The following is a 25,524-nucleotide window of genomic DNA, read 5'->3' on the forward strand; positions in this document are numbered from 1 at the left end:
TGCATTTCCTAACAAATGGGGAAATGCCATTCTTTCTGATGGAGGCATAGAATTCCATTGTGTATATATACCACATTTTCTTGATCCATTCATCTATTGAGGGGCATCTGGGTTGGTTCCATATCTTAACTATGGTAAATAATGCTTCAATAAACATAGTCGTGCTGGTAGCTTTAGTGTGGTCTTGTTTGTGATCAGTTGGGTAAATGCCCAAAAGTGGGATTGCCGGGTCATAGGGGAGCTCTATGTGGAGTCTTTTGAGGAACCTCCATACTGCTTTCCAAAGTAGTTGAACAAGTTTACACTCCCACCAACAATGCAGTAAGGTTTCCTTCTGTCCGCATCCCCTCCAGCATCTGTGTTATTAGAGTTCTTGATTACAGCCATTCTAACTGGGGTGAGGTAGTATCTCAATGTTGTTTTGATTTGTATTTCTTTTATGGCTAGAGAGGTTGAGCATTTCTTCATGTGTCTATTGGCCATCCTTCTTTCCTCTTCAGAGAAGTTTCTCTTTAAGTCTTTAGCCTACTTATTTATTAGGCAGTTGTTTCTTTGAAAATTTGTTTTTGGGGGATTTAAGTTTTTAAGTTCCAGGTATGTTTTAGATATGAGACCCTTGTCTGTTGTATGGCTAGTGAAGATCTTCTCCCAATCTGTGGGCTTTCTATTGATCTTGCGAGCTATGTCCTTTGCCATGCAGAAGCTCTGAAATTTCATGCAATCCTGTTTGTCCAACCTTTCTTTGATTTCTTGTGTTTCTGGTCTCTATTAAGAAAATTTCGGCCTGTGCCAAGGAGACTTAGGGTTTCTCCTATTCCATCCTGTAATGTTTTCAGAGTGTCGGCTTTGACTCCGAGGTCTTTGATCCATTTGGAGTTGATTTTGGTGCAAGGTGATATATATAAGGATCTAGCTTTAGTTTTCTACAAGTAGTTAACCAATTTTGCCAGCACCATTTACTGAAGAGGCTGTCTTTCTTCCATTTTATTTTTTTTAGCTCCCTTATCGAAGATTAGATGGCTATAGAGCTTTAGGTTCATTTCTGGGTTTTCAAGTCTATTCCATTGGTCCTGGGGTCTGTTCTTGAGGACACACTCTCTTAACTTTTTTTTTTTTTTGGTCCAGTCGTGGGGCCTGAACTCTGGGCCTGGGCGCTTTCCCTCAGCTCTTCAGCTCAAGGCTAATGCTCTACCACGTGAGCCACAGCACTACTTCCGGCTTTTTCTGCTTATGTGGTGCTGAGGAATCGAACCTAGGGCCTCATGCATGCAAAGCAAGCAATCTACCACTGAGCCACCTTCCTAGCCCTCTCTTAAGTTTTTAATTTAAGTCTGGCACTCTTATCACTTGAGCCACAGCTCCACTTCCAGCTTTTCTGCCCAGGCTGGCTTGGACCAGGAGTCTCAGATCTTACCCTCCTGAGTAGTGAGGATTATAGGTGTGAAGCACCAGCACCTGGCTGCCATTTTGCCTTTTGAGAGTGCCTCTCTGGTGAGCGGTTGAGACTGGTATATTCAGAAAATGTGGCATGCTCACTCCTTACCTCAGAGAGCAGCTCTGTTGCCATTGGCCTGGGAGTACATGGGGCTCGGCTCTAGCCAAGGAGCCATCCTTTTGTAGCATCTACCTCCACGGGGCATCTGGAAGTTGGCTCCTCTTTTCCCTGTCTGGAGTCCTGCCTTCTCCCACCCCTTCCTGCTCATGTCTGTTGTGCCTGCTGTCTTGCCCTGCAGAACCCATGTCCCACCGGGCACTGAAGGCAAGTCTAAGCCTCTAGACTTGGCTTACTCACACTAGAGGTTAAAACTGGGCAGGAAGGAAAGGGGCAAAGCTAATGCTGGTGTGTTGCCAGGAAATGGTGCTCACCATTTCTCTCCAGTTTATCATTGTTGACTCCCACACAAGGTGTAAATGGAAGAGGCTAGGAAAGGAGGAAAGCCCAGCCTGCTCCACCCTGCCCTTGGCAGGGCCCATGCCAATTCAGCCACTGCAGGGAGTCAGATGTGGAGAGTGAGTCCCACCTTCCTGGGTGTGTGCGCGGCCAGTGGTCCCGCGTATCAGAGCTCTGCCCCTTCCCTGCCACTCACAAAAGCAGTTCTTAACCAAAGACTGGGAATCAAGACTGTGTAACTCAGTTAAGGAAGTATAAAAAGAAAAGCCCCAGAGGCCTGGGTTGTTTGCTCTCATATCTTGTCATGCTCCAAGCCAGAGAAACTCTCCACAGAAAAAAAGGCCCCAAGGCTTGGGTGCCATGATGCGGGAACATCTGGTCCGCCAGTCAGCTGTGACTAGTGTGTCTATGGCCGCCGAGTGCTCTGCCCACATGTTCGTGGATTACCACAGTGCCTTGGAGTTCTGATACAGCCTGGTTCATCTCCGAAGCAATTAGGAAATAATGAGAGGTGCCAGGCTGCTTGCTTGCTCTACAATGTCCTTGTGGAGAAGAGACAGATTTGTTCTTCTACATTGGTGTATTCTTTTCCTAAAAGAAACTTTAAAAGTTACTTGAAAATAGAGGGACAGTTGTGAGACACACACCCCGGAGCAGTGCACACCCGTGTTTTCATGGACATGCCACAGTTGCCTTGTTAGAAGTCTGTGCCCCGCTCCACTCCCCCCTTTCCCCCCTTCCCCGCAAGCTGAGGCCATTGGGCAGAGCACAAAGCTCGGTTTGCTCCTCTGTCTCCTCATCTTGCTCCCATCAGTTCACTGGGGTGTACTTGGTATGAATTGCCTATTGCGGCAGGTATTTGAATACCTCTCCTCTTCTGTCTGAAGAAAATATTAACATATCGCAGAGTGGTTGGGACAGATTGTATCTGAGGCACTTCTTCCTCCCTGCAGAACAGCCTATCAATCATCACAGAATACAGCGATTAATAATGTCACAGCTTTTCTCTGGCTCTGTGCAGCTCCATGAAGAGTAGCGTTTGCTTTTTCATCCAGAGAACCTCACACCACAGAACAATCACTTGCCATTTTATAACAAAACTATATTGAAAGTTCTACTTCTACCCCAGATCCTATTTTTGGGTATGCTATTACTAATTTACTGAAACCTTCCAAAGGAAACTGCAACAAAGATTCTGTTGTATCAAAATTTATAGTCATTTCAGACTGTGCATCTTTTTTTTCTTTTAAAATAATGTAGCCCTGCATATGGTAAATTCATAGTACAAGCATCAGCCTGAGATGAGATGTTTGGAACATGCGCGTTGGGGACAGCCTGGTGTCCCAGAGGACAGGAGCAAGCTGTCTCCCTCCAAGCTCATCCTCATCTGGGAAATGGACAGTCTTAGCAAGGTGGCCTCAGTATTGTTGAGATTCCTTGAGACAGGAAGGTAGAATGAACTCTCTGTGGTGCCAGGCCCAGGGGACGTACTCCAAACAATTTGCAGTTGGCACTTGGAAGACATGCGACACAACAGCTCTTTCTCATGTGGCTCAGAGCTATGAGAGCTGTACGCCTGTGGCATCTACATGTCTGCTCCCTTTCGAGGCCCCTGGCTCACAGTGTCCACAGGGCATAGCCAAACCAGGGACGGGGTCCCCAGTCACTATCAGTTAAAAGAAAACTGAGGACCTAACCCTCTCCATCAGCAAGTCCCGTACTCATGTCCTGAACAGAGCCCTCAACTCAGCAACTGCTTCCCTAACACTGCATCAGCAGCAGCCTGGCCCTGGCCCCGGGGCCCCTGTCAGTGCTGGCAGCACCTTGCACAGTTTCCTGCCCCAGTGGAAATGTCACAGCCGTGGTTGCCCACAGAGCCCACTTCAGGTCAACATCCTGCCCTATGTGAGATCCCAGAGAGGTGGCGTTTGGACCCCCATGTACAGTTGTGTATTTTCCTTGGTATCTGGAATAGTCCGAAATGTGTTACTTGTTTTTGAGTAGGTTGTGTACTCTGTGGTTGCAGGCAGCATCTCCGTGTTGCTCACAGGGATGCCTTCAGGGCCTCGAGCAGTTCTTGCCATCTGGTACACTCTTGGCCAGTGTTTATGGGATGAGTCAAGTTTTGTAGGACAGTTCATGGTACTTGGGGGGGGGGCGGTGCAGAAGCAACTTGATGAGGATGGAGGTTGTGTGTGGACCAGCACAGGGTCTGTGCATATTGAGGACAGGGTCGGGGAGTGATGCCGTGTGGCGTGTAGGATTACCACGTGGCACAAGGACACAGAAGGGTGCAGAAGAGATTGGGAACTATGTGTTCATGGTGGTGCTCTGCGGGTCCTCTGAGGCAGGTTAGGACAGGTCAAATTTGGAAGGCAGGCTGGAAAAAAGTACTTGAAAAAGCATGGGGCAGGAAGGAGGGTGCATTGAGGGTGTGGCTGGAGACGGAGGTGCTGGGTGGCGTGGTGAGGAGCGTGATGGGTGCCTGTTGGGGATCAACTGAAGGTGGGGCCTATTATCAGGCCTTTGGAGTGATGAGCCACTCTTTACCTTCCTTCCTCCCTCCCTCCCTCCCTCCTTCCTTCCCTCCCTCCCTCCCCCTCCCTCCCTCCTTCCTTCCCTCCTCCCTTCCTCCCTCTTTTCTTCCCTGCTTCCCTCCTTCCCTCCTTCTTTGCTTTCTTGCTTTCTTGGTCCTGGGGCTTGAATTCGGGGCCTGGATGCTGCACCCTGAGCCTCTTTGCGCTCAAGGCTAGTGTTCTGCCACTTGAGCCACAGTGCTACTTCTGGCTTTTTTTTGATAGTTTATTGGAGATAAGAGTCTCACAGGAACTTTTCTGCCTGGGCTAACTCTGAATTATAGTCCTCAGATCTCGGCCTCGTGAGTAGCTAAGATTACAGGCGTGAGCCACTGGCACCTGGCTTGAGCCAACTCTGTTTAAGTCATAAAGAAAGGAGGTTCATTTGGTTCTGGTCCCAGGTCAAGGGTCAGCCACCTTTTTATCATCACCATCAGCCTACTGACGTGAGTGCACAGAGACCCAATCTTTGTCCTCCAGACGCTTCAGATGGGTGTGGGAGCACCAGCCCAAGTGGTGTATCACGGTGGTTCCAGTGTTTATTGGCTGGCATATCACTATGCTAAGAGGATCAAGAGACCGAGGAAGTGAGAGCTGCTTTGGTGGCAGTGGGTTTGGATACCGACTCATGCTCCGGGCCCACCACGGGTTTTCACAGAGGCTCCCCCAAGCCTTTGCTGTGCTAACCTGCCATGAATCCCCAATGCTTCAGAGCATAGCAGCGAACGCCACTGACTTCAGGGTGAAGTCAGTAGGACTGGTGGTGAATTGGATGTGGGAGTGAAGAGGAGAGTCAAAGTGGGGCTCGGTTCTGTCATGGGGTCCTGGATGAACAGGACAGAGTTTGGGTTTGGCAAGGAAGACCCAAGCTCACCTAGCTAACTGGGTAAGAAGAACCTACATCTTCTCTTCTCCCGCTTCGCCCCCTCCACCCCCCACCGCCATCACCTCCAGACAACTTGCCCCCTGGAAGAGTGATCTGGTTGATGGCCTCACTTCCACTCTGTGCCCCCTTGCCTTCCTCCTGTTTGTTCATGAATCCAAGACAGAAAGAGCCATCTGGAGTCTCACCTTTCCTCCACCACCTGGCTCAAACCTATGCACAGTGCTCCAAGGTGCCCTTAGTGCCCAGCAGTAGCCCTGAAGAGCCAGTTGGTGTCCAGAGGAACTTTTATTTGTGGCTTGGACTCTGTCTCCCCAAGGTTTGCTTTGCTTAAGGCTAATGCTCTACCACTTGAGCCACAGCTCCACTTCCAGCTTTTTGGTGGCTGATTAGAGATAAGAGTCTTATAGCCTCTTTGGCCTGGGCTGGCTGATCTCAGATTTCAGCCTTCTGCACAGCCAGGATTAGAGATGTGAGCCAAGTACACCTGAGGAACTCTTGTCTGGAGGAATGCCACTTGGGGCCTGCTGGAGGTGGGCCTTGTTCTAAATATGGCTCTGTTCCAGTTCTCATGCGAGGGTTCTCTGACTGGCTCTGGGCTGGGCAGCACCCAGCACTGGCCTGCGCAGGAAGCTTGAAACTGCTGCTCTCCTTTTCTCCAGACAGGCCTCATTCCTGCAGTGTACAAGCGGAGCTTGTGGTGTGCAAGTGTGCTGGATGGGGTGGCAGCCCCTCCTGGCGCGGAGCTCTGCCCTGTGAGTGAGATGGGGCTAGGCTGGTGAGATCCCAGGGTTTTCGACCTGTACCTGGGGTACAGCTAGAATTCCATGGATGTGGGCTGGGCACCAAGAAAGAAAGGAAAGCCAGGAAATATTTCCTAGCCTGCTCCAGCATCGCGTCAGTTGAGTAGGTTGTTTCTTAGTAGTAGTTGTCTTATATGTAATCATTAAAAAATGAAAATCAAGCAGAATTTATACATGGTTTGTGGATTATATACCAGCAACTTTCCTTCTTCACTTTGGCTACAGGGAGACCCAAGACTAGATTTTTGCTCCATTATGGTGACTTTGTGGTTTTCTTCTTTCTTTTTTGTCTGCTCTGTTTTCTCCATTTTCATGGCTCTGATTTGGCTGTCTTTTTATGCGAGCTTGTTCAGTTTTGGGTAGAAGCAGGATATGCATATGTTCATGGAAATGACTGCGTAGTCCTTTGGCCCATTGGGGTGAGCTCCAAAGTGGCGAGAGGGCTGAAGCCAGCCCTGGAAAGGGTGGCCGAGGCTTTGTTCAAGGTGAGCCACACCCAGCCGCCACTCCACACACCCTCCCCGGCCCCTTCCCTCCCCTCCCTGAATTGAAAGTTTGTGTTTATGAGATTCTGAATGTAGTCTAATTTTTTCCTATCTGGTTTGGCTTCTCTCTACCAGCTGGTAAATAGGAATCGTTCACTGTAGGAGGCCAGTACTCTGCAGAGTGTAAACAGATGGAGTCGATATAAAGTGACAAGTTAGACTGCTACTGAGAATACAGAGCCAAAACTCTGAGCATAACAGTTGAGCTACTGATCGCGTTCCAGTTCATTTAGTCCTGAATAGTGCCTCGTATCTGCACAGCTGTGTTGTTCTCCCCCCACCCCACCCTTTTCTTTCTTCTGGGTTGATAATGACAATTTCAAAGAAAAACTTTAATTAAAGATTTTATACAAAATAGCCAAAAGTAGAATAATAAGGAAAATGAGCACTGATGTGTTTATTGTAAGAGAAATCCGTTTGCATGGTGTCATTGAATTTTTTTTCTTTCTTAAATTTCAAACGAGTTTGGCGGTGATGACAGAAAGGTGCCAGACTGACAGCAGTGGGTGCTGAACCAAGATGGGGGGCTGTTAAAAGCCCCCTTCCCAGAGCTGGGTCTGCAGGTGGCGGGGGCCGTGGCTCCTGACCTCCTTCTGTCAGGATCAGGCAAGAGGGAGCAGCTCTGGGAGGGATGCTGAGCAGAAAGCAGCGTGGCAAAGCCAGGAGGGCCGGCCCGTGCCGGGGCGGGCTAAGCTGCAGCAGACCCAGGAGGGGAGGCTGAGCGTGGCCGTGAGCCTCCAAGAAGGAACCACCAGGGCCCTTTTGTGGCTCCTTGAGATCTGGGTGGTTGCATTTCTTGGGTTTTCAGCACTTCTTCCTGGAGCTCAAAGTGCCTTAAAAAAGCATTTTAAACAAAGAACTGCAGAGTAATAAGGCCCACCACGGTAGGCAGTTTATTGAGCCGACTGAGCTCAGTGGGGCACAACTATGAAGCAGATTCATTTCCTTCTCTCGCCGCCCTCCAGAAGCACGTCTCTCCTGCCTGTCCCTGAAGGACCGCTGGCAGGCCTCCTGTCTTGTCGCATGCAGGTAAAGGAACTGCAGCAGGCCTCGTGTCTTGTCCCATGGAGGTATAAACCAGTCTGCGATGCCGGCGGGTCTGTGTGAATCCTCTCAGCTCAGCACTTAAGCGCTGCGCCCACCCCCTCCACTTTACTCCACCTGCTCACCCCTGTTCTGCTGCCACCCTCCCCAGAGTGTGGGAGAGGGATCATTCTATCCCTCCCACATCTGGTAACTTCCCTGGCAGCCTGAAAAGGCTGCTCTCAGGTAGGGCCCATTGAGGGTCTCTGAACTATATGGTTTCTGATCTGAACCCCGGTGGACCTTGTTGGCCCCCATGCCCAGGAGCCCGCCCCCCTCTCCCTGTGCCACCTGGGTCCCCTCACCTGTGAGCAGCCCCTTTGGAGCAGTAAAGCTGTCTTCTTTTTCAACTATTGGTGTATATTTTTTAAAAATGTATTATCATAAAGGTGATATACAGAGAGGTTACAGTTATATAAGTTAGGTAAAGACTATATTTCTTTTTAGACAATGTCACCCCTTCCCTCACATTCTGCTTTCTATCTTCTTGGAAGTCTTCTTAATACATGAGAAACGTATACATCTTGTCCATGCCAATACTAGGGGCTTAAGCTGGCTGATGCAGGAGGCCTCTCTTGATTGGCTTGGACATGCTTCTGATTCCCCAGTTCCCCTCCCAGGAGGGTGCAGATAGACCAGTGAGTCCCTTCTTTACAGGTGCCTTACTTTCCTGTGCAAAGATTTGTGTGGCAGATTGCAGCTTATTGCCTATGAATGTAGCAGCCCCACCTACCCACCATCCATCCATCCATCCATCCATCCATCCATCCATCCATCCATCCGTCCTTCCATCCTCCATTAGCCACCAGTCCATCCACACATCATCTATCTATCCACCTACTCATATACTCACATAGGTACATCCCCTTATCCATCCATCCAAACTTCCATCTGTTCAATGGCAATTCATGTATCCATCCATCCATCCATCCATCACTTGACAATTATTCATTGATCCAGGCCCTCTTCTTGACTATGGACTCCTTCCTATGTCAGACCTCCTGTCCTCCCTAGGCTCCTTATCTTTGAGAGATGGAGCTGGGGAGAGTAGTTCTGGTGAGGGGTTGCCACTCCCCACCATGTGTGATTTGGAAGTCTGTCATCAGCCACTGAGCCCAGCTGGCAATTCCTATAGTGCCACCATCTTCAGAATGTGTAAAACAGTGCTCCTACTTGTTTCCACTTTCCAGATAAGAAGTCATATGACTGGAGGAATCAGAATGCTTTTCCCTTACCTGAGTGATAGAGTGGGGCTGGGAATAGCATCTTTGTCATTGCACCACTCTGCCCTCCAGGTTTCTTGCAGAGGAGGGGTCTGGCACACACGCCAGGCGTGTCCCCGAGGGGGACTCTGGTCTCCAGTGGTGTCCTGTGCTTTCAGGGGTGAGCACTGGGCTGGAGGGAACTGTGGGTCTCTCCCTGCCTCCTTGAAGGACAAGTAGTCTCTGCTTATTGTGGTAGCTTTTACAACTCTACCTTTCATAAGTTAAATCTTTAAAAGAATATTTTAATTTATTCCATACGTATTAATTTCACCAAAGGACTCTCCCATGGTATTCAAACGTGCCATTTCTCCTTTCTTTTGATTTTAAATAATGATTCAAAAAATTTAGTAGTCCCTTCCATGTCTTACTATATCCAATTGGGCTTTAACCATCAGGTAAGGTGTCTTGAAGCCACACTTGCTTTCCTCCTGCCTCCTGTGGGTGAGGCTCCCTTGGTGAGGTTGCTTGGTTCCTCCTTCTGCCCTCCCCTCCCGATCCAGGTCTGCCACCCTGGGTTCCAAGGGCCTGGAGAGAGGGTCAGAGAAGGAGAAGTTTGGACAGGGGGCTGGGAAAGCTTCCTGGGGGGAGATATGGCCTCCCGCAGGGGCCTTGAGTCCATTCCTGGCTTGTGCACTTTCATGTGCTAACTAGCACTGCGTTGGGTTTTTTCTTAAACTCTTCATGTCTCTAGGGCTTCTCCAAAGGCCTCACCTGCTCAGCTTCAAGTGAGGAGGTGTGTGCAGGACTGGACTAGGACTGACCAGTGAGAGGCCAGAGGACTGTTCTTGTCTTGTTCTGGAGGGTTCTACCCAGGCCACCCACTCAGCCCTGCTAGGGGAAATCAGCGCAGACGATATGCAAATGAGTGGGAACGGCTGTATGCCAATAGAATCTATTTATGGATCCTGAAATTTGAAATGCACATAACTCACTTGTCACGAAATACTGTTCTTCTTTTTGATTTTCCCCCCAACCATTTAAAAATGTCAGAACCACTCTTCACTTGCAGGTGTACAAGGCTGGGTGGTAAGCAAATGTTGACTGCTCCCCAAATAGAGAGGAAGTGGGGTCAGCCCTGTTCAGGCAGGTCTCCTGGGGCAATCTTCAGGGTAGGAGCAGATTTTCTTTTCTGAGAAGCACGCTGGGTTTGGAAAGGACTGCCAGAAATGTGGCCCTGTGCCTTGGGTGAGCTGTGCCCTAGGCCTCCCTCCCTGGAAGCCGCCTGTGATGGAGGCCCGAGTGGGGCAGGGCAGGAGCTGTCCAGCAGAGGAGCCCAGGGTGGAAATGTATGATCTGTGCTTTCAGAAGCAGGAAGGAGCTCCCAGTGGCTCAGTGTGGCTGGAGCCCGGGAACAGAGGTGGGGGGTGGGGGGCGGTCTTGGTCACCATCCTTGAGCCCTTAGCTCCTTCTCCTCCCCTGCCACATTGGCCCAATCCCGTGCACCAGGGCCCTAACTGCTCTGCTGTTGATCAGCCTGGCCATCTGTAAGCGCCCTTCTTCGGATGGTGCCAAACTTCCGTCTGACAAGTGATAGGAAACTTGGAGGCGTATCTTCACGGGGCGCAGCGGGGGGTGGGGGGGTGTTCCTGCATGCCAGGTTTGTAGACCCATATGGGGTACTCTGGGGTTTAAAGGAGATACATCACATGTGTCCTTCCCCACCCCACCCCCACTTTCCCAGAAGAGGTGGGCAGGACCTAGGCAGCCGACAAGGGCTGAGGTTTTTCTGCAGCCATGGGTGCAAGTGCTGCTGGTTAGAGCTCCATCTTTTTGACCAGGTGGGGGAGTAAAAGATGGACTTGCACAGTCTGGCCTACCTCTCCTGCTCCCCAGCACTTGCTGGTCCCTCTCTGGGAGGGGGTGGTGGCTCTGGAGTACTTAGTTTGGGGCCTTGAACACAATAGACATTTGTCAACCTGTGAGCCTATTACCCAGGCTGCAATGGTATGAACACTGCTGTCATCACGCTTCCTCCATTCAGGGCTGGTCCTGAGCCGAGGAGGGGTCCGACTACAATCCAGGACTGACCCCCATGCTGCCCTAGACTCTGGGACCAGCAAGGATCCACAAGGGCTCAAGTAGAGGGAGAGGCCACACAAGATCCTGGCTAGCTGGTGGGGGGGGGGCTCTGGAGACGGGGACACTGCCAGTGGGTATCCTGTTTCTCTGCCGGGTCAGGGGAGGTCTGACTGATATGGTGACATCTGGGGCTAAGACCCAAATGAGGAGCGGACAGGAGCCAGCAGGTACCAGGAAGAATGTCCCAGAATATCCAATCACCTATTTGACTTCTGCCTCCCACTTCCTCTCATTTTCCAAATCCAGCTGCTCCCCGCCCTGTCTCCTCCTTGATGAAGGCAAACCCATTCCACCTATTCCTTTTTGCTCACAACATCTCCAGCCTATTGAGAGAGCCTGTCCGGACTGAGAACATTTCCTGAGTCTACCCCGTCTCACTTACCAGCTCCCCTCCCACATGGCTACCAGTGTCCTTCCAGTGCCACACCTTACCTCACACAGCATTCTTGCCTGAACACTTGTCCGTCTAAGGCCATCTTGATTCAAAGCCCTGCAGGGCTCCCACCGGCCCACCCCCTCCAGACGGCCTCCAGGGCTACCTGGCCAGACTCCACTCCCTGTCTGTCCTTGTCTTCACTGCTTTGTAGCCACACCAGACCCTGCTGCTCCCCCTACCGGCTTAGCTCCTCCCGACTCACCTTTTAAGCCAGTGCATGTGCTGTTCCTGAGCCATGATCCTCCCAACCTTACTCTTCCAAACAGTTTAGGATGTCAGGAGTTGTGCCTCTGAACCCGACTAACATTTCGTCTAGAGCTGTCCTCTAACTGCGATCCTTCTATTCTCACCCTCCCAAGTAGGTAAGGTTACTGGTGTGAGCCTCAGGCACAAGGCTCACTAAGTGGAGGATGCAAGGAGGCTTTGTTCCAAGCCAAGAGTGATGGGAGAGGTGTGGCTGGGAGGGGAGGGGCTAGAGAACTCCTTGGCCAGCATGTACTGTAGGTGGGGTCACAGGTCTCTCCCTTGGACCAGGACCAGGGTCACAGCACATGGGAGTGAAGGCAGATGGACTGTGAATGCTGGGGAGCCCAGGAACATGGTCTTTCAGTTGGTTTGCTTTTTCCTGTAAAGCAGAGAGGAATGGAAGTTGGGAGAGTGGGTAAAGCGGGCTGTGTGGGCACATATTTCAAGCATCAGGGTTACGAATAAAGGAAAGGAGCAGAAAGGCGAACTCAACCGTCCAACAGGAGCCTGGGGGAGGGCAAGCAAGTCTCCTTCAGCCCGGCTGAAGAGAAAGAGGCATGCCCTCCTTGCCACGAGGGTCCTTGTTATCAGACAGGAAGAGAGGAGGGGTAGAAGTCAGGGTGGCTGCATGGTAGCGGGGGGGGGGGAGGATGGGAACAGGGAGAACGGGGCTCGTTGTGCGAAGGTGGAGTTGGGGTTTTAGCAGCCTCTGTGTCAGCAGATGTGGCCATACCTGATATTGTCCTGGGTCACAGGCTATCTCAAAGCTGCAGGGTGTGTTTGGGGAGGGAGATGATACATTGAGCTTGACATCACGAGCAGTTCCAATATTTTGTGTTTTAGGAGGTAGATGTCGAGGGGGAGAAGAGTGTTTCTAGTTCTAGTTACTTTCCTGTTCCATCTATCAGTGAACATGGCTCAGTGCTAGATGCTTTCCTAGCATGTCCAAGGCCCCAGGTTCCATCCTTAGTTCCAACAGAAAAAACAAAAGGCAGCTGTATGGATGGTGTGTGTGTGTGTGTGTGTGTGTGTGGACAATGGTAGAGGAGGGCTAGCATGCAGTGGTGCATGTGTCTCTGGCACCGTCAGACCACGTGGAACTGGATTTACTTGAAACTGAAGGAGGAGGGTGGTAGAGTCCCAGGGAGGAAGGGTAGGATAGGCAGTTAGGAGGAAGGGAAGAGTAAGGGTGAGGTGGGTAAAGGCTTCGTGGGACACTCCTAGAGTAAGCTGGAAAGGAAAGTGGGGTGTCTTGAGTGTGATCTTGACCTTATTATTGTCATAACAAGGCATGGAGTTTGAGCAGGGGGCAGCAGCCTTTGGAGTGAGGACCCAGCTGGGGCAGTGTCTGGGTCAGATCAGGCATCCAGAGGGACTGGGACTGGCGCTGTCCAGCCCCGAGGGGCTGAAGTCTGCAGAGCTGCTGCAGGGCGGGGTGGAGGCAGAAGGTGGAGATGGGAGCTCCCCGCATCAACTGACAGGAACACTGTCCTTGGTCAGCCTCAAGATGGGGGCCAGCCCCCCACCAGCTCATGGCTGCTCAGGACCTCTGGAGGACCTATGAGAGAGGCTCCTTTGCCGGGTAGGCCAGGCTCAGTGAGTGCAAGACAGCCAGGGGTACATTCTGACAGTGTGGGGAGGAGGGGAGTGGTGCTGATGAAAGAGACACACCTGTTGCTATGGGTCTCCCTGAACTTCTCCTGGGACCACTGATTCTCCTCAGAATCCAGACTTTGCCCTCACTTCCCACCCTACCCACCGAGTCCCTGGCCTGCCTTACCCAGAGCTTTCCTGTCCTCGCTGGAGGGAGATCACTGCAGGCTGACCATGGACCCAGCCACGCCTCCTGTCCCCCAGAGGCATCAGGTCCCTGTGTCCAGAAGTGTTTGTTCTTTTCTCTGAAGGCCTCCACTAGCTGCCCCCTGAGCCTCTTATTTAACTATTACCTCCACCACCCCAACTGTGTGTGCTTCCCCATCCTCCCCATCCTCCCACAGAGTAGCATAGGGAAAGCATAAACCTGAGGTTGAGCCAACGTCATGCCATTGAACTGAAATGAAGCCTCTTGAACCTCCATCTCCTGATCTACAAATGGGGAAGCATGTGCGTGTGAGCGTGTGTGTGTGTGTGTGTGTGTGTGCGCGCGCGCGCGCGCGTGCTCACATAGCTTGGTGCCTGCTTATGGGCTCTACACAGAGCTCCCTTTCTCTGAACAGAAGAGATGGCTGTCCACGCCCTCTATGATTCTGAGAGGCCTCAACAGACACCATGCACACGCCATTATTTGCTGAATTGGGGCAGAGCTCCATAAAACTCCTCATGGTATATTTTTTAAAAATTCAGAGGGACTGAAATATACAGTCATATCTTCTAGTTCCTGGTAAAAATAGTTTGCATATGGCTATGAAAAATACAAATTGTACCAGTCCAGCTATGCCAGAACTGTAGTTTTGAAGCATCAATTAACAAAAAAGATTTTTTATGTAGCCCTGAAAGGAAATGAGTTGTTCATGAGGCTTACTACTTTGCATTAGAGTTTTATTTTTTAAAAAAACCAACAAACTAAGACTATTTACTGAGAAAATTGCCTTGAAAGCATTCAATAAACGTAAAGTGTCCTTTTTTTTTCTCCCAAAGACATGTCATTTTGCAATGCCTGCCACTGTGAATCTTTGAAAACATTTTATTTTTATAAGAAGTGTTCAAAAAAACGTTTTCATTTTTTTAATGACCGGTTGGGTTTCACGCACTGGATCTTTTGACTTTTCCTGAATCCCTTTTTAAATGTAGGTTCACAAGAACAAGAAAACGATTATCAAAGCCTTCCAGCTCATAGACATCAACAACACAGGTCGGGTGCGCCCTCAGGAGCTGAGGCGGATCCTGGAGACCTTCTGCCTGAAGATGAAGGAAGAAGAGTACCAGATGTGAGTCCTGGGGGCTGGTGGCAAACGAGACGGGCACGTGGGTGAGTTCCAGGAGGCTCCCCAGGCATTCTCAAAAGTGGGACATGAGCGTCCTCCTCTACTGGTGTCCTGGGTTGGGTACTGTCATCTGGCCTGCGGATTTTTTTTCTGTTTCCTGGAGTTCATTTTGATAAATATTATGTTTATATACTCAGACATACACAGCCATTGCACCTTTGTGTTCTTCCCCTAAGAGGGTCCTCCTTTGGTCTCACTGTGTGTGTATAATTTTTCACATCCCAGGTCTAGCTTACATCTAGCTTCTGCCTATGAGAGAAAAAGAAAACGTGTGACATTTGTCTTGACTTACTTTAAGCTTGACACTTTACTTAACATGATTTATTCAAGATCCATCCATTTCCCTGCAAATGTCATATTATTCTTTCTAATAGTTGTATAAAATTCCATTGTTTATAAGTACCACATTTTTTGGATCTGTTCATCTATTGTGGGGCATCTGTGCTGTTTCCACAACTTGGCTGTTGTGAATAGTGCAGCAACACAGATGTATCCAGGCTTGTGATGTTGTGGGTAGATGCCCACAAGTGGTATGGCTGGGTCGTAGGGAAGATCTATGTTTAGTTTTCTGAGGAACCTCCAGACTGCTGTCCAGAATGGTTGTACTAGTTTACATTCCTAACAACAGTGCAATGGGATTCCTTTTTCCCCACATCCCCACCAACATTTGTTGTTCAAATTCACAATGTTGACCAATCTAACTGAGATGAGATGGAATCTCAGAGTTGTTTTGATTTGCATTTTTTTATGGCCTGGGATGTTGAGCATTTCCTCATTGGTTTCTTGGGCTCCTTGTCTATTTTGGGTGTTACGGCCAGCAGATCTGAACATTGGTTATTGAGCGTCTCCTCACTAGTCGCCTTTCTTTCCTGATTGGTATCACGCTTGGCGGCTGCACGTTTCCATTTCACAGGTCTGCTTGACTCACCCTGAGGTTTGGAGGTGAACCAGACAACCCAGGATTTACTCCTTCATCCATGGGCCCGCTGTGGCTCCCCTGTCTGATGTCACGGCAGAAATTTTATTCTCTTTTCAAGTCCATTGTTGCTCTGTGTGTGTGTGTGTGTGTGTGTGTGTGTGTGTGTGTGTGGCAGGGGATAGAAAATAACATTCTCTTTCTCTCTCTCTCTTTCTCTCTCTCTCTCTCTCTCTTTCTCCCTTCCTCCCTCCCTCCTCCTTACTGGAATTTGAACTCAGGGCCTCTCACTTTCACTTGGCTTTTTCCACTCAAGGCTGTGATGCTCTATCACTTGCTTTGTTATATGGCACTTCCTTTGTACAACTACTTAAAGATAATAAGACCTTTTATTTAGTATGATTTGTTATGCTTGAGAGAATTTAATGTGATAGCCGTAGAAAAACCAGCCAGGCACTGGTGGCTCATACTTGTAATCCTACCTACTCAGGAGGCTGAGATCTAAGAACTAAGATCGTTAGATCTCAGCCTCAAGCTAGCCCAGGCAAACAAATCTGAGAGACTCTGGGTCCCAGTTAAGAAGCAAAAAGATGGAAGTGGAGATGTGGTTCAGGTGGTAGAGTGTCAGCCTAGAGAAGAAAAGTTAAGCAAAAGTATGAGGCCTTGAGTTTAAGCTCTAGTATGGATGTGTGTGCATGCACGTGCATGTACACACACACACACACACACAGTGAAGACAGTACGATAACTGTGGAAGAAAGCAGAGATAGGGCTGGGGAGGTGGCTCAATGGTAGAGCACGTGCCTTGCATGCATGAGGCCCTGGGTTCGATTCCTCAGCACCACATAAGCAGGGGGGAAAAAGCCAGAAGTGGTGCTATGGCTCAAGTGGTAGTGTGCTAGCCTTGAGCTGAAGAGCTGAGGGACAGCCTCCAGGCCCAGAGTTCAGGCCCCATGACTAGACCCCCCCCCAAAAAAAAAAGCAGAAATAGACAAGGTGTGTCCATAGCACAGGGACTGCCCAGGCTAACAGCAAGGAGGCTTAAAAAACATCAGTTCCCACTCTTTTGAACATTTTGTCTTTTTTTTTCCTCTTTATAAACCTACCTCAGAATAAAAAAAGACATAATAGATGTTTTAATTTTTACATCCTTTCCGGCTGGGAAAATGTCCAGAATAAGATCCAAACAAAACAAATTAAATAATTTTGTGCGTGCAATTATAGAACAGAGGCAGCACTCTTCTAAAACAGGCAATCAAAAAACAAAGCAGTGTTTTATTTGACAATAAACCTTGTGTTTGGCACTGCAGTCTCCAACCTAGTAAATCTATAAAAAATGTTACTGTTTCCCCATCTCTTAAGGGTTGAATAATAAAGAACTCCACAAATTTTTATTCGCAATTTTTTTAAAACCCCCAAACAATGCCATTTTCATACTACGGCTTGAGAAACTTCACATAATAGAATTGCAATTGCCTCCCGTAGACCAGACACACGGGGCATCAAAAGGAGAATATTTCTTCAGTTGTTTAATATGCTCTTTATTGAAGCTCCAGAATATGCTGTTTCTGCGTGTGCTGCTTTAGTATTAATTCTGCTTTGTTAATTGTAGTACAAAAACACAAAGCATTTATGAATCCTTTCATCTCAAGGCTTTCTATTTAAGATCTGTGTTAGGCCCTTGGTGTGGGATAGGAATGGATGGGCTTTGAAGTCAAGTCTGTACCCTAGTCCTAGAGCCTTGGGAAGCTCCCTGGATGGCCCTGCCTGAGACTCAGGCACAGTGACTTAGGCTGGAATCCTCATTGCTGAGGAGGCTGAGATCAAGGATCACAGTTTGAAGCCAGCATGGGCAGAAAAGTCCATGAGACTCTTATCTCCAATAAACAACCAAAAAGCCAGAAGTAGAACTGTGGTTCAAGTAGCAGAGCACCAGCCTTGAGCTATAAAGGTCAGGGACAGTGCCCAGGCCCTGAATTCTGGCTCAGGACTAGTACAAGAAGAACAAGGAAGGAGGGGAGGGAACGAGGAAGAGGAGGAGGAGAGGGAGGAAGAAGGAAAGAAGGAAGGAAGGAACTAGAGAAGTCTACCACAAAGGATAGTGATATATGAATGGTCAAAGGTGTGTGGCACAAGTGCATGCCATCAGTAGTCACAAGTGTGTGAAAGTCATAATGGTGCCATCAGTAGTCACAAGTGTGTGGCACAGTCATAAAGGTTCCCCAATGCCCTTTGTTCCTTCATAGTTTAGCTGCTGAACACCTTTCAGCCCGTACCAAATTTGAAGGTACAGATTTGATCACCTCCATGCTTTGTACTTGACCAAGACTTCCCTCAGTCCATCTCAATTCACCCCATACACCCTCCATTACCCCCAGGATAAAGTATTGTATCTCTGTAATTTTTGAGCAATCTTTTTTTTTTTTTTGCCTGTCCTGTGGCTTGAACTCTGGGCCTGGGCACTGACTCTGAGCTTCTTTGTGTTCACGCGTTCTACCACTTGAGCCACAGCATCACTTCTAGCTTTTTCTGAGTTGTTTACTGGTGATAAGAGTCTCATGGACTTTCCCTGGCTGGCTTCAAACTGTGATCCTCAGATCTCCACCTCCTGAGTAGCTAGGATTACAGGCATGAACCACTGGTGCCTGGCTTGAGCAGCCTTCCAAACAAATGAACCAACAAGCTATGGAAGGCCGGCCTGCAGCCTGAGCAGTGAGTACCCATGGACTCTCTTCCAGGTAAATGCAAAATTCTAGAGAGGTTTTCCAGCTGAGTCCTCCCTTCTCTAAATCCACCTTTCTGCGAGACCCACTTGCCTGCTGCTTCCTGTAGTCTGTGCCTCCCTGCCCAGAATTCTAGTTCCTGGGACCATGGCTCTGATAATTGTGTCTCTCCACCTTTTCTGGCATAGGTGTGCTGGGCAGCTGCCTTCCTGTGTGGTGCTAAGGCTCATTTTAGAGTCATCCTCCACAGGACACTGTCCCAGGCCTTGCTACCTGTGCTCCTCCACTGTGTCACAGCCCTCTGAATGTACCCACACCAGGTGAAAAGAGTATCCTTGGAGAAAGACCAGACTTGAGGAATGTTGGATTTTTCCCAGATGTTTTCAAGGCTGGAAGGAGCCTCTCACCAGCACACTGTGTTTGCCTGAGCAGCAGGTAGCCCTGCCCTTTCTGCATAGCTGGATTCTGCCAGGAATTCCTGCCTGCAGGAAGAGGCCAGGACTGGCCCTTAGAGGCCAACTCTGAGTTGTCCAGTTTGCAGGAGGGAGGCTGAGGAGGAAGGATAGAGCTGGTTAGGGACTTTCTCTGCCAACATCTAGCAGCTGTCATCAGCTCCAGATAATTTTTCTTTTTAAAACAACAGACAAGCGTCATCAAAGCGGGAAAATAGGTAGGCACTGAAATTCATCTATGACATTCTGTGTGAAATTTGGAAAACAGAAAAACAAATACTTTAATCATTACTAAATTTTTAGAAAGCATGAAATTAGATAATTATAGAAACTTAACACATATGGAGATAATATAACCAAACATTTAAAAAAACATGATTTTTTTAGAAATGTAATAACCTAGAAATTATCTAGAAAAAACATTTATTAAGCAGCAGATTTGAATAATAGAAAAATACATGAGAAATCCAAGCCTCCTATTCATTTCACTATATTCTAGGGATAGCCAATGATTTTTGTGTTTTAAACTTCTCATTGAATGCTTCACTATTGAATTCACTATTGAATGCTTCAAGAAAAGCTGCGCTTCCTCAGCCATTTGCTGTGTGCCTCAGTTTCTCCCTAGTGAAGGGGGTCAAAAAAACAATCATGGGTGCCACCTATGCCCTCCAGACCTGGGTTCCCTGACCAGGAGATGTTATATTGATTGCCTCCCTGCTCAGATCATCTCCCACCACTGATGACAGGAAGATGCTGGCCTGAGGGTCTGGCTGCCCCACTCCCAAGGAGGAGGTGCTGTAGGTTGAGGTTGGCAAGGCCCCTCCATATCCATCTTCGGACAGAGGAAGTGGTCTCCTTCCAAGTGGGTTCTTTTTTTTTTTTTAATTCCAGCTGTCTGCTAGAAACAAGCATTAAAATCAGTGCCACTCCTAGGATAAAAGACAGTTCAAGCTTGCTTCATTTCAGACTTGATGTGACCGGATGTCTAATTTGTATTTCAGGTTTTCCAAACACTACAGCCTTGATCAAGAGACTGCAGTGGATTACAGTGTATTCTTGAAGAACCTCAACATCAGCAATGACCTGAATGCTCGATATCTTCTAGGGAATCAAGGTAAGGGTTTAAAAAGTATACAGCTAAAGATGACAAGGGCCTTTTCTTCCTCTCAGGCAGTGCTTCCAAATATGGAAAATGGCCATGCTGTCATTATTTATAAGAATAATACAAGCAGAGAACAACAGAAAAGGGTATGGGCGCCACTGCACAGCCACAAGCTCCAGAGGGCTGCTTGGCAGGGCGGCTTCCCACAGGGGCCACCCCCAGCTCTCGCAGAGTATCATTAAGGGAGATGTCTTGACCTTCTTCTTTCTGGTACCTATTTTGAAACAGTTTGAGAAAGAACATATTCTTGTAGTGGGAAAAAGTCTCATTGTAAAAGGTCCCAGTGTTGAGTAATTGACAATTAGCTGTGGAAAGCCAAGCCTGGACTCCTGAGATGGAGACTCTTCTTTCTGCTCAGTTTGTCCTGACCATGTGCAGAGCTATCTGGCTCTAGAGTAGCTAGAGGGAGCAGGGGTCCCTGTTGTCTTGAGACAACGCCCCACCTTTGTCTTTTCCTGCTGTGAGTGGGCTTAGCATGGGGCTCCCTGCCCAGGGCATTCTCTCCCGGGACTGGCATAGTCAGCACTTGATACTTGTCCGATGCAACTTAGTTCAGTGAATACTTATGGAGCCCTTCTGTGGTTTGTAGGCTGAACAATGACAGATGCTCAGGTTCAGCCTGGTTTTGCTCACACAGATTGCTTGTAGCAGACTGCAGGACTCTGTAAAGCCGCCCCATCAGGCACTAGGCTAGACTTGCTCTTTATCATCTCGTCTTGTTCCAAGCAGGCTGTGAGGCTGCTACTAATGGGGATGAGCAAGAGATCGAAATAAACCATCAAACCAGTCCCACTACCCAGAAATAACCACTGCCAGCCTTATTCTTGGCATCTTCCCCTGCATATAAATGGAAAGGAGAGACAGAGAGACAGAAATGCACTTGCAAAAAATGAGTTCATGTAGATTTTATGTAAGAATTACTCGCACACGAGAGAATCAGAATAGAAATTGCATTGTAACAAGAAAACGGTGGCCCTACCTGGGCCGGACATTGGTCTGCAGCACACTTGCCCTTTCAGAATGCTGTGGACTTTCACTCCTGGCCTGCTGGAGGGAGTACAGCTGTGGATAGGTCCAAGGTCCACTTAGAGTTTAACTTTCTCTTCCTGGCAGCCTAAAGCGCTTTGTTAATTTTTTCTGTTCATTTTTATTAGTGTACATTAATTGTTCAAAATAGTTTCATAATTACATTTTCATGCATGTTTGATCATTGTTATCCCATTTATCTCCCATCTCCTAACCCCTTTCCTCCTCCCAAATGGTCTCCTATCACCTAGATACTCTGCCATCACCTAGATACTCTGCTATCACCTAGTCTCCTGTCACTTAGATATACTACCACCTAGATAGTCTACTGTCTAGAACGGGCAGTTTACTATCTCTTCTACTTTCATGTCTCTCTTCCTTCCTCCCTTCCTCCCTTCCTCTGTTCCTCTCTTCCTTTCCTTCTTTCCTTCTTTCTTCCAGTCCATTTTGTAGACTGCCTCCTTATTCTGTTTACTTTGCTGTCCAGGAGCATTTTAGTTTGATGAAGTTTCATACTTCCTGAGTTGTCAGAGTTGTAGTAAGAAAGTTGCTTAAAGTTTTTTATTTTTACCTCTTTACATTTAGGTTTTTAAAAAATCCATTTCAAGTGTTTTTTTTTTTTTTTTTTGCTCAGAGTCTAGTTTCAGTCTGCTACAAGTGGAAACTCAGTTTCCCTCCACCATTTGTCCAAGAAGCCATCTCTCCAAGTGGCTCTGTGCCACCTCTGTTGAAAGTCAGGACACTGTAGCTATGTGGGTCCACTTGTAGGCCTACTGTTCTACTAGCCTGTGTGTCTGCTTTTGTGCCAGTACCATGCTGTTTTTGTTACTATTGCTCTGTAGTATAGTGTTTTTACAGTTTGATCAATTCTGATCAATGCAGCAACCATGTAATAAACACCACAGGTAAAATAAAACCATTTCCACCACCAAAAGATTTCTTTGTCAGACAGCTGCTGTCTCGTTTCTGTCTATACAACTCACAGCTTATGTTAATCTCTATATCACTAGAGTTCCAATTAAATGAAATCATGGTGCAAACATACAATACCATATTTTTTAATCTTCTTTTTCTCAATGTATTTTTAAGATATTCATCTGTTAACTAAGGTGACAATTTGTTCTTGTTCTCTTGGTTTACCCTCTTCCCCTTTTCCATCAAACGGTTTTCAGGGCTGTTTCCAGGGTTTGTTTTTGAGATAAGTTCTCTGTAGCCCAGGCTGGGCTCCTGCCTGGGACTCCCCTGTGCTAGGATGACAGGTTTGTGTCACCATCCCTGGGTTCAAGTCTAGTCTTACGAACATAGCTTCTGTGAGTAGTACTGGGCAAGTGTGGATGGGTTTCCTTACTTTTCTTAGGATTACCTTCTAAAGGACTGTTGATTCAGAGGCTGAATGGGTAGATCTTTATCAGAATGGCTAAGATGCTGTTTTCTTTTTTTAATTTTTTGTAGCATACACTATACCAAAATTGTTCAGTGTGAGATTTCCACAATGTATTCCAATCAATCTCAGTCCCCATCACCCTCCCAAACCACCTTGTAATATAACTGGAAATTGGGTCTTGTGATACCTCCAGCATTGCTCTTTCTGGTCAGCTTTGTTTGGACTATTTGGGGTCTTTTATGCCTCCATATGAATTTTAGAATTGATTCTTCTGTATATGTGAAGAATATCATTGCATTGAACCTTTAGATCACTTTGGTAATATACACAGTTTTGCAACTTTAATTCTGCCAATTCACAAACACCATCTGCAGTGTTTTCTTCCATTTTTAATAGATGTTTTAATCACTGGATTTTAGTAACCTAGCCTAGCACTTCTCCAAATACAGTAAATATATTTTTAATTTGAAAATTCAATTCACTCTAAAGGTTTTTTTTTAAAGTAACATTATATATCTTTGAATAAATCATTCAATTTGCATTTTTTTTTTATTGTGTGGCACTAGGGTTTCAACTAGCACACTAAGGCCTTGTGCTTGCTAGGCAGGTACTCAATCACATGAGCCACACACCAACCATACCTCCAGCTCTCATTTTCCAGGTAGAAATAGTCCCCATGTTGGACTCCTTTTGTTTCCTGTAGCTATGTATTCCCTGCAAGTGCTTTGTCCCCCTGTCCTTTCCCTCTGCATTCACAGTGCCTTTTCTACATGTCACTCAGCTCCCACCAAGGTCTGCTCCCTTCCTTGGTGCTGCTTCTAATTGGCTTGTTAGTTCCATAATGTTTGCTTAGCTCCACTCTTGTTTTTCATCTAGTTTTATTGTTTTATCACCTCATCATCTTGAGCTCTTATTTTCCTGTATTCATGTACTTATAAGATATCCTGTCATTGTTTTTAATCTTGGCTTACATATTCCTGCAAAGCCGAAGCTTTGCCTTCTGTTCCTCCTCCTCCTTCCTCCTCCTCCTCCTTTTCCTTCTCCTCCTCCTTTTCGTTCTCAGTCCCTCCCTTTGTGTCCTGTACAGCATGCATTCATTTAAAGAAATTTGGGTAAATTGAGCATTTCCTATTCCATCTTATATCTCTACTGACATGTTTTGTTCTCAGATGTTTTTGTGTTTGTTCTACATTTATGCTCTGCATCTTTGATTTCTCAGCAGCTACTTGTAGGTAGTCTGGGAGGTGTAAGGACTTGACCACAGCATGTCCCCAGTCTTGTCCCTGCCATGTTGCTGTTCCACATGGGGCTTTTACAGTCACAGTAAACTCACAATACATGGAGATGGGTTCTGGTGTTCAGTTGGGATTTCCCATCTTCATTCATTATGAGTACATATTCTCAAACACTTATTTTAAATTTTAAGGAATATTAAAATACTCGGAAAATATTCGTCTGCTAATTCCAACTCATTGCAGGGGTTCATTTTTTCATTGATTTTGGCTTATTTTTCTTGGATATTGATCACAGTTTGCTGTTCTAGTAGTTTGGGAATTTAGCCTGGCAGTTGTAAATTTTGTGTGATAAAGATGATGGATTATTTCATGCTCCTTTGCAGAATTTGAGTTTTTGTTCTAGAAGCCAGTTTCCTTGACCACTCATACTCTAAATGTCGCCCTGATGCAGGGTGGTGGCTGATGTCTGGGTTGTTCTTGTCTCATTACTGGACAGCCTGCTCCTGCTATGCATTGGACTTCAGAGGTTAGCAAGAGATTTGGGCAGTTTATCCCTGGATTTCTGAGCCCCTCTTCATGCCTGTCTTTGATGGTTTCCATCCCTCTTTCCCAGCTCAAGACATAGTCTTGACCCAGAGTTATAGCCCAGGGTTAGCCACCTAGCATCTCTCTGGCTGAAGCCGCCCCTCCGCACAAAGCCAGGTAATAGGGGATTGAGTATGAGTCACAGTATCAGTGTGTACTTCCACTGGGGTCTGCTCTCAGCTCCCGTCAGGGCCTTCAGATGTGGTTGTTTGTATTTTATAATTGTTATCTGCCAAGGATTTTGTTTTAATAAGAGCTCATCTGCTATCATTGGAAGCAAAGACTCTGGCTGCTCATATTAAGCATTATTTTGCTATTTTGTTTTGTTTCGTATTTTCCTCTTTTGCTTATTAGGTGCTATAAGAGGGCAACCTCTATAATACAACTGTAATTTCTATAATTTTCTCTTTCATGTTCTTCTTAGTGTATACCTAATAGAGTTTCAGTTTAACACAACCCTCCCCCACCCCCAAGCCACACACATTGTATCTACCACTGGCAGCTAGCTTTCTTTGTTTATAACACATAAAGTAACAGTGCCTCTTACAACAAAAGGCTTCTTTGATTTGATCAGGTGTAAGACCTCTCAGCAGGCTTCTCCTCTGCATCCCAGATGCCACACTCTCTTAACTTCCTGTTGCTGCCTCCTTCCTGGCTCATTCCACAGCAGGGGCCTTTTCCCCTACCTGTCTGCCTCCCCCAAGTCCTGGAGATCTGCTTGGAAAATGTCATACACAACCTTCTTTTCCCGTTGAATACCAACTCTATAACTTTTGTCATTGGCTTCAAATCCTTCAGTCAGCAGCAAAGTTCTTTTGTGGACATTCTAGATTAAGGAACCAGCAGCTGGGGCTCTTGGCATGTCCCATTTCCTCTAGGTCTTCCTTTCTTCCTCTCTCCCTTCTTACTTGATATAATTCTGACTTCATCTTCTATTTCTGTTGTATTTGTTTATTCTTGTGCTTCTTTTTGTTTAGTCTTCATATCTAGAATGATTCATTTCCAGCTTTGCTGATGTATCATCAACTCTGTGTTTGAGGTCTATACTCTGATGTTTTGATACACATGTACACTGAAGTGCTTACCCAGGTCAAGTTAACTCACACACCTGCCATCTCCTATCAGTATGTTTTTGGCATGTGGCTGGAAAGTTTTATAATGACTATAGTGAATAGCACTGTACTTTATAGTGTGAATGTTTTTTTTTTCTTTTCTTGAGTTCTACCATCTAGTTTCTGAGTTTTTCTTAC

The 25,524-nt window shown here is 47.2% G+C and overlaps 1 protein-coding gene across 1 annotated transcript in view; it reads left to right on the top strand.

Annotated features, from left to right (window-relative positions):
• Efcab6 (EF-hand calcium binding domain 6) overlaps window positions 1–25,524 on the top strand; it is a 181,939-nt gene that overhangs the window by 19,393 nt on the left and 137,022 nt on the right. Inside the window, exons 5-6 of the mRNA XM_013025738.1 lie at window positions 14,598–14,734; window positions 19,884–19,996. Coding sequence (XP_012881192.1) covers window positions 14,598–14,734; window positions 19,884–19,996 — 250 coding nt within the window. The remainder of the gene's footprint in view (window positions 1–14,597; window positions 14,735–19,883; window positions 19,997–25,524) is intronic.

This window comes from Dipodomys ordii, unplaced genomic scaffold, assembly GCF_000151885.1.
Source record: "Dipodomys ordii isolate 6190 unplaced genomic scaffold, Dord_2.0 Scaffold87, whole genome shotgun sequence".
Taxonomy (NCBI): domain Eukaryota; kingdom Metazoa; phylum Chordata; class Mammalia; order Rodentia; family Heteromyidae; genus Dipodomys; species Dipodomys ordii.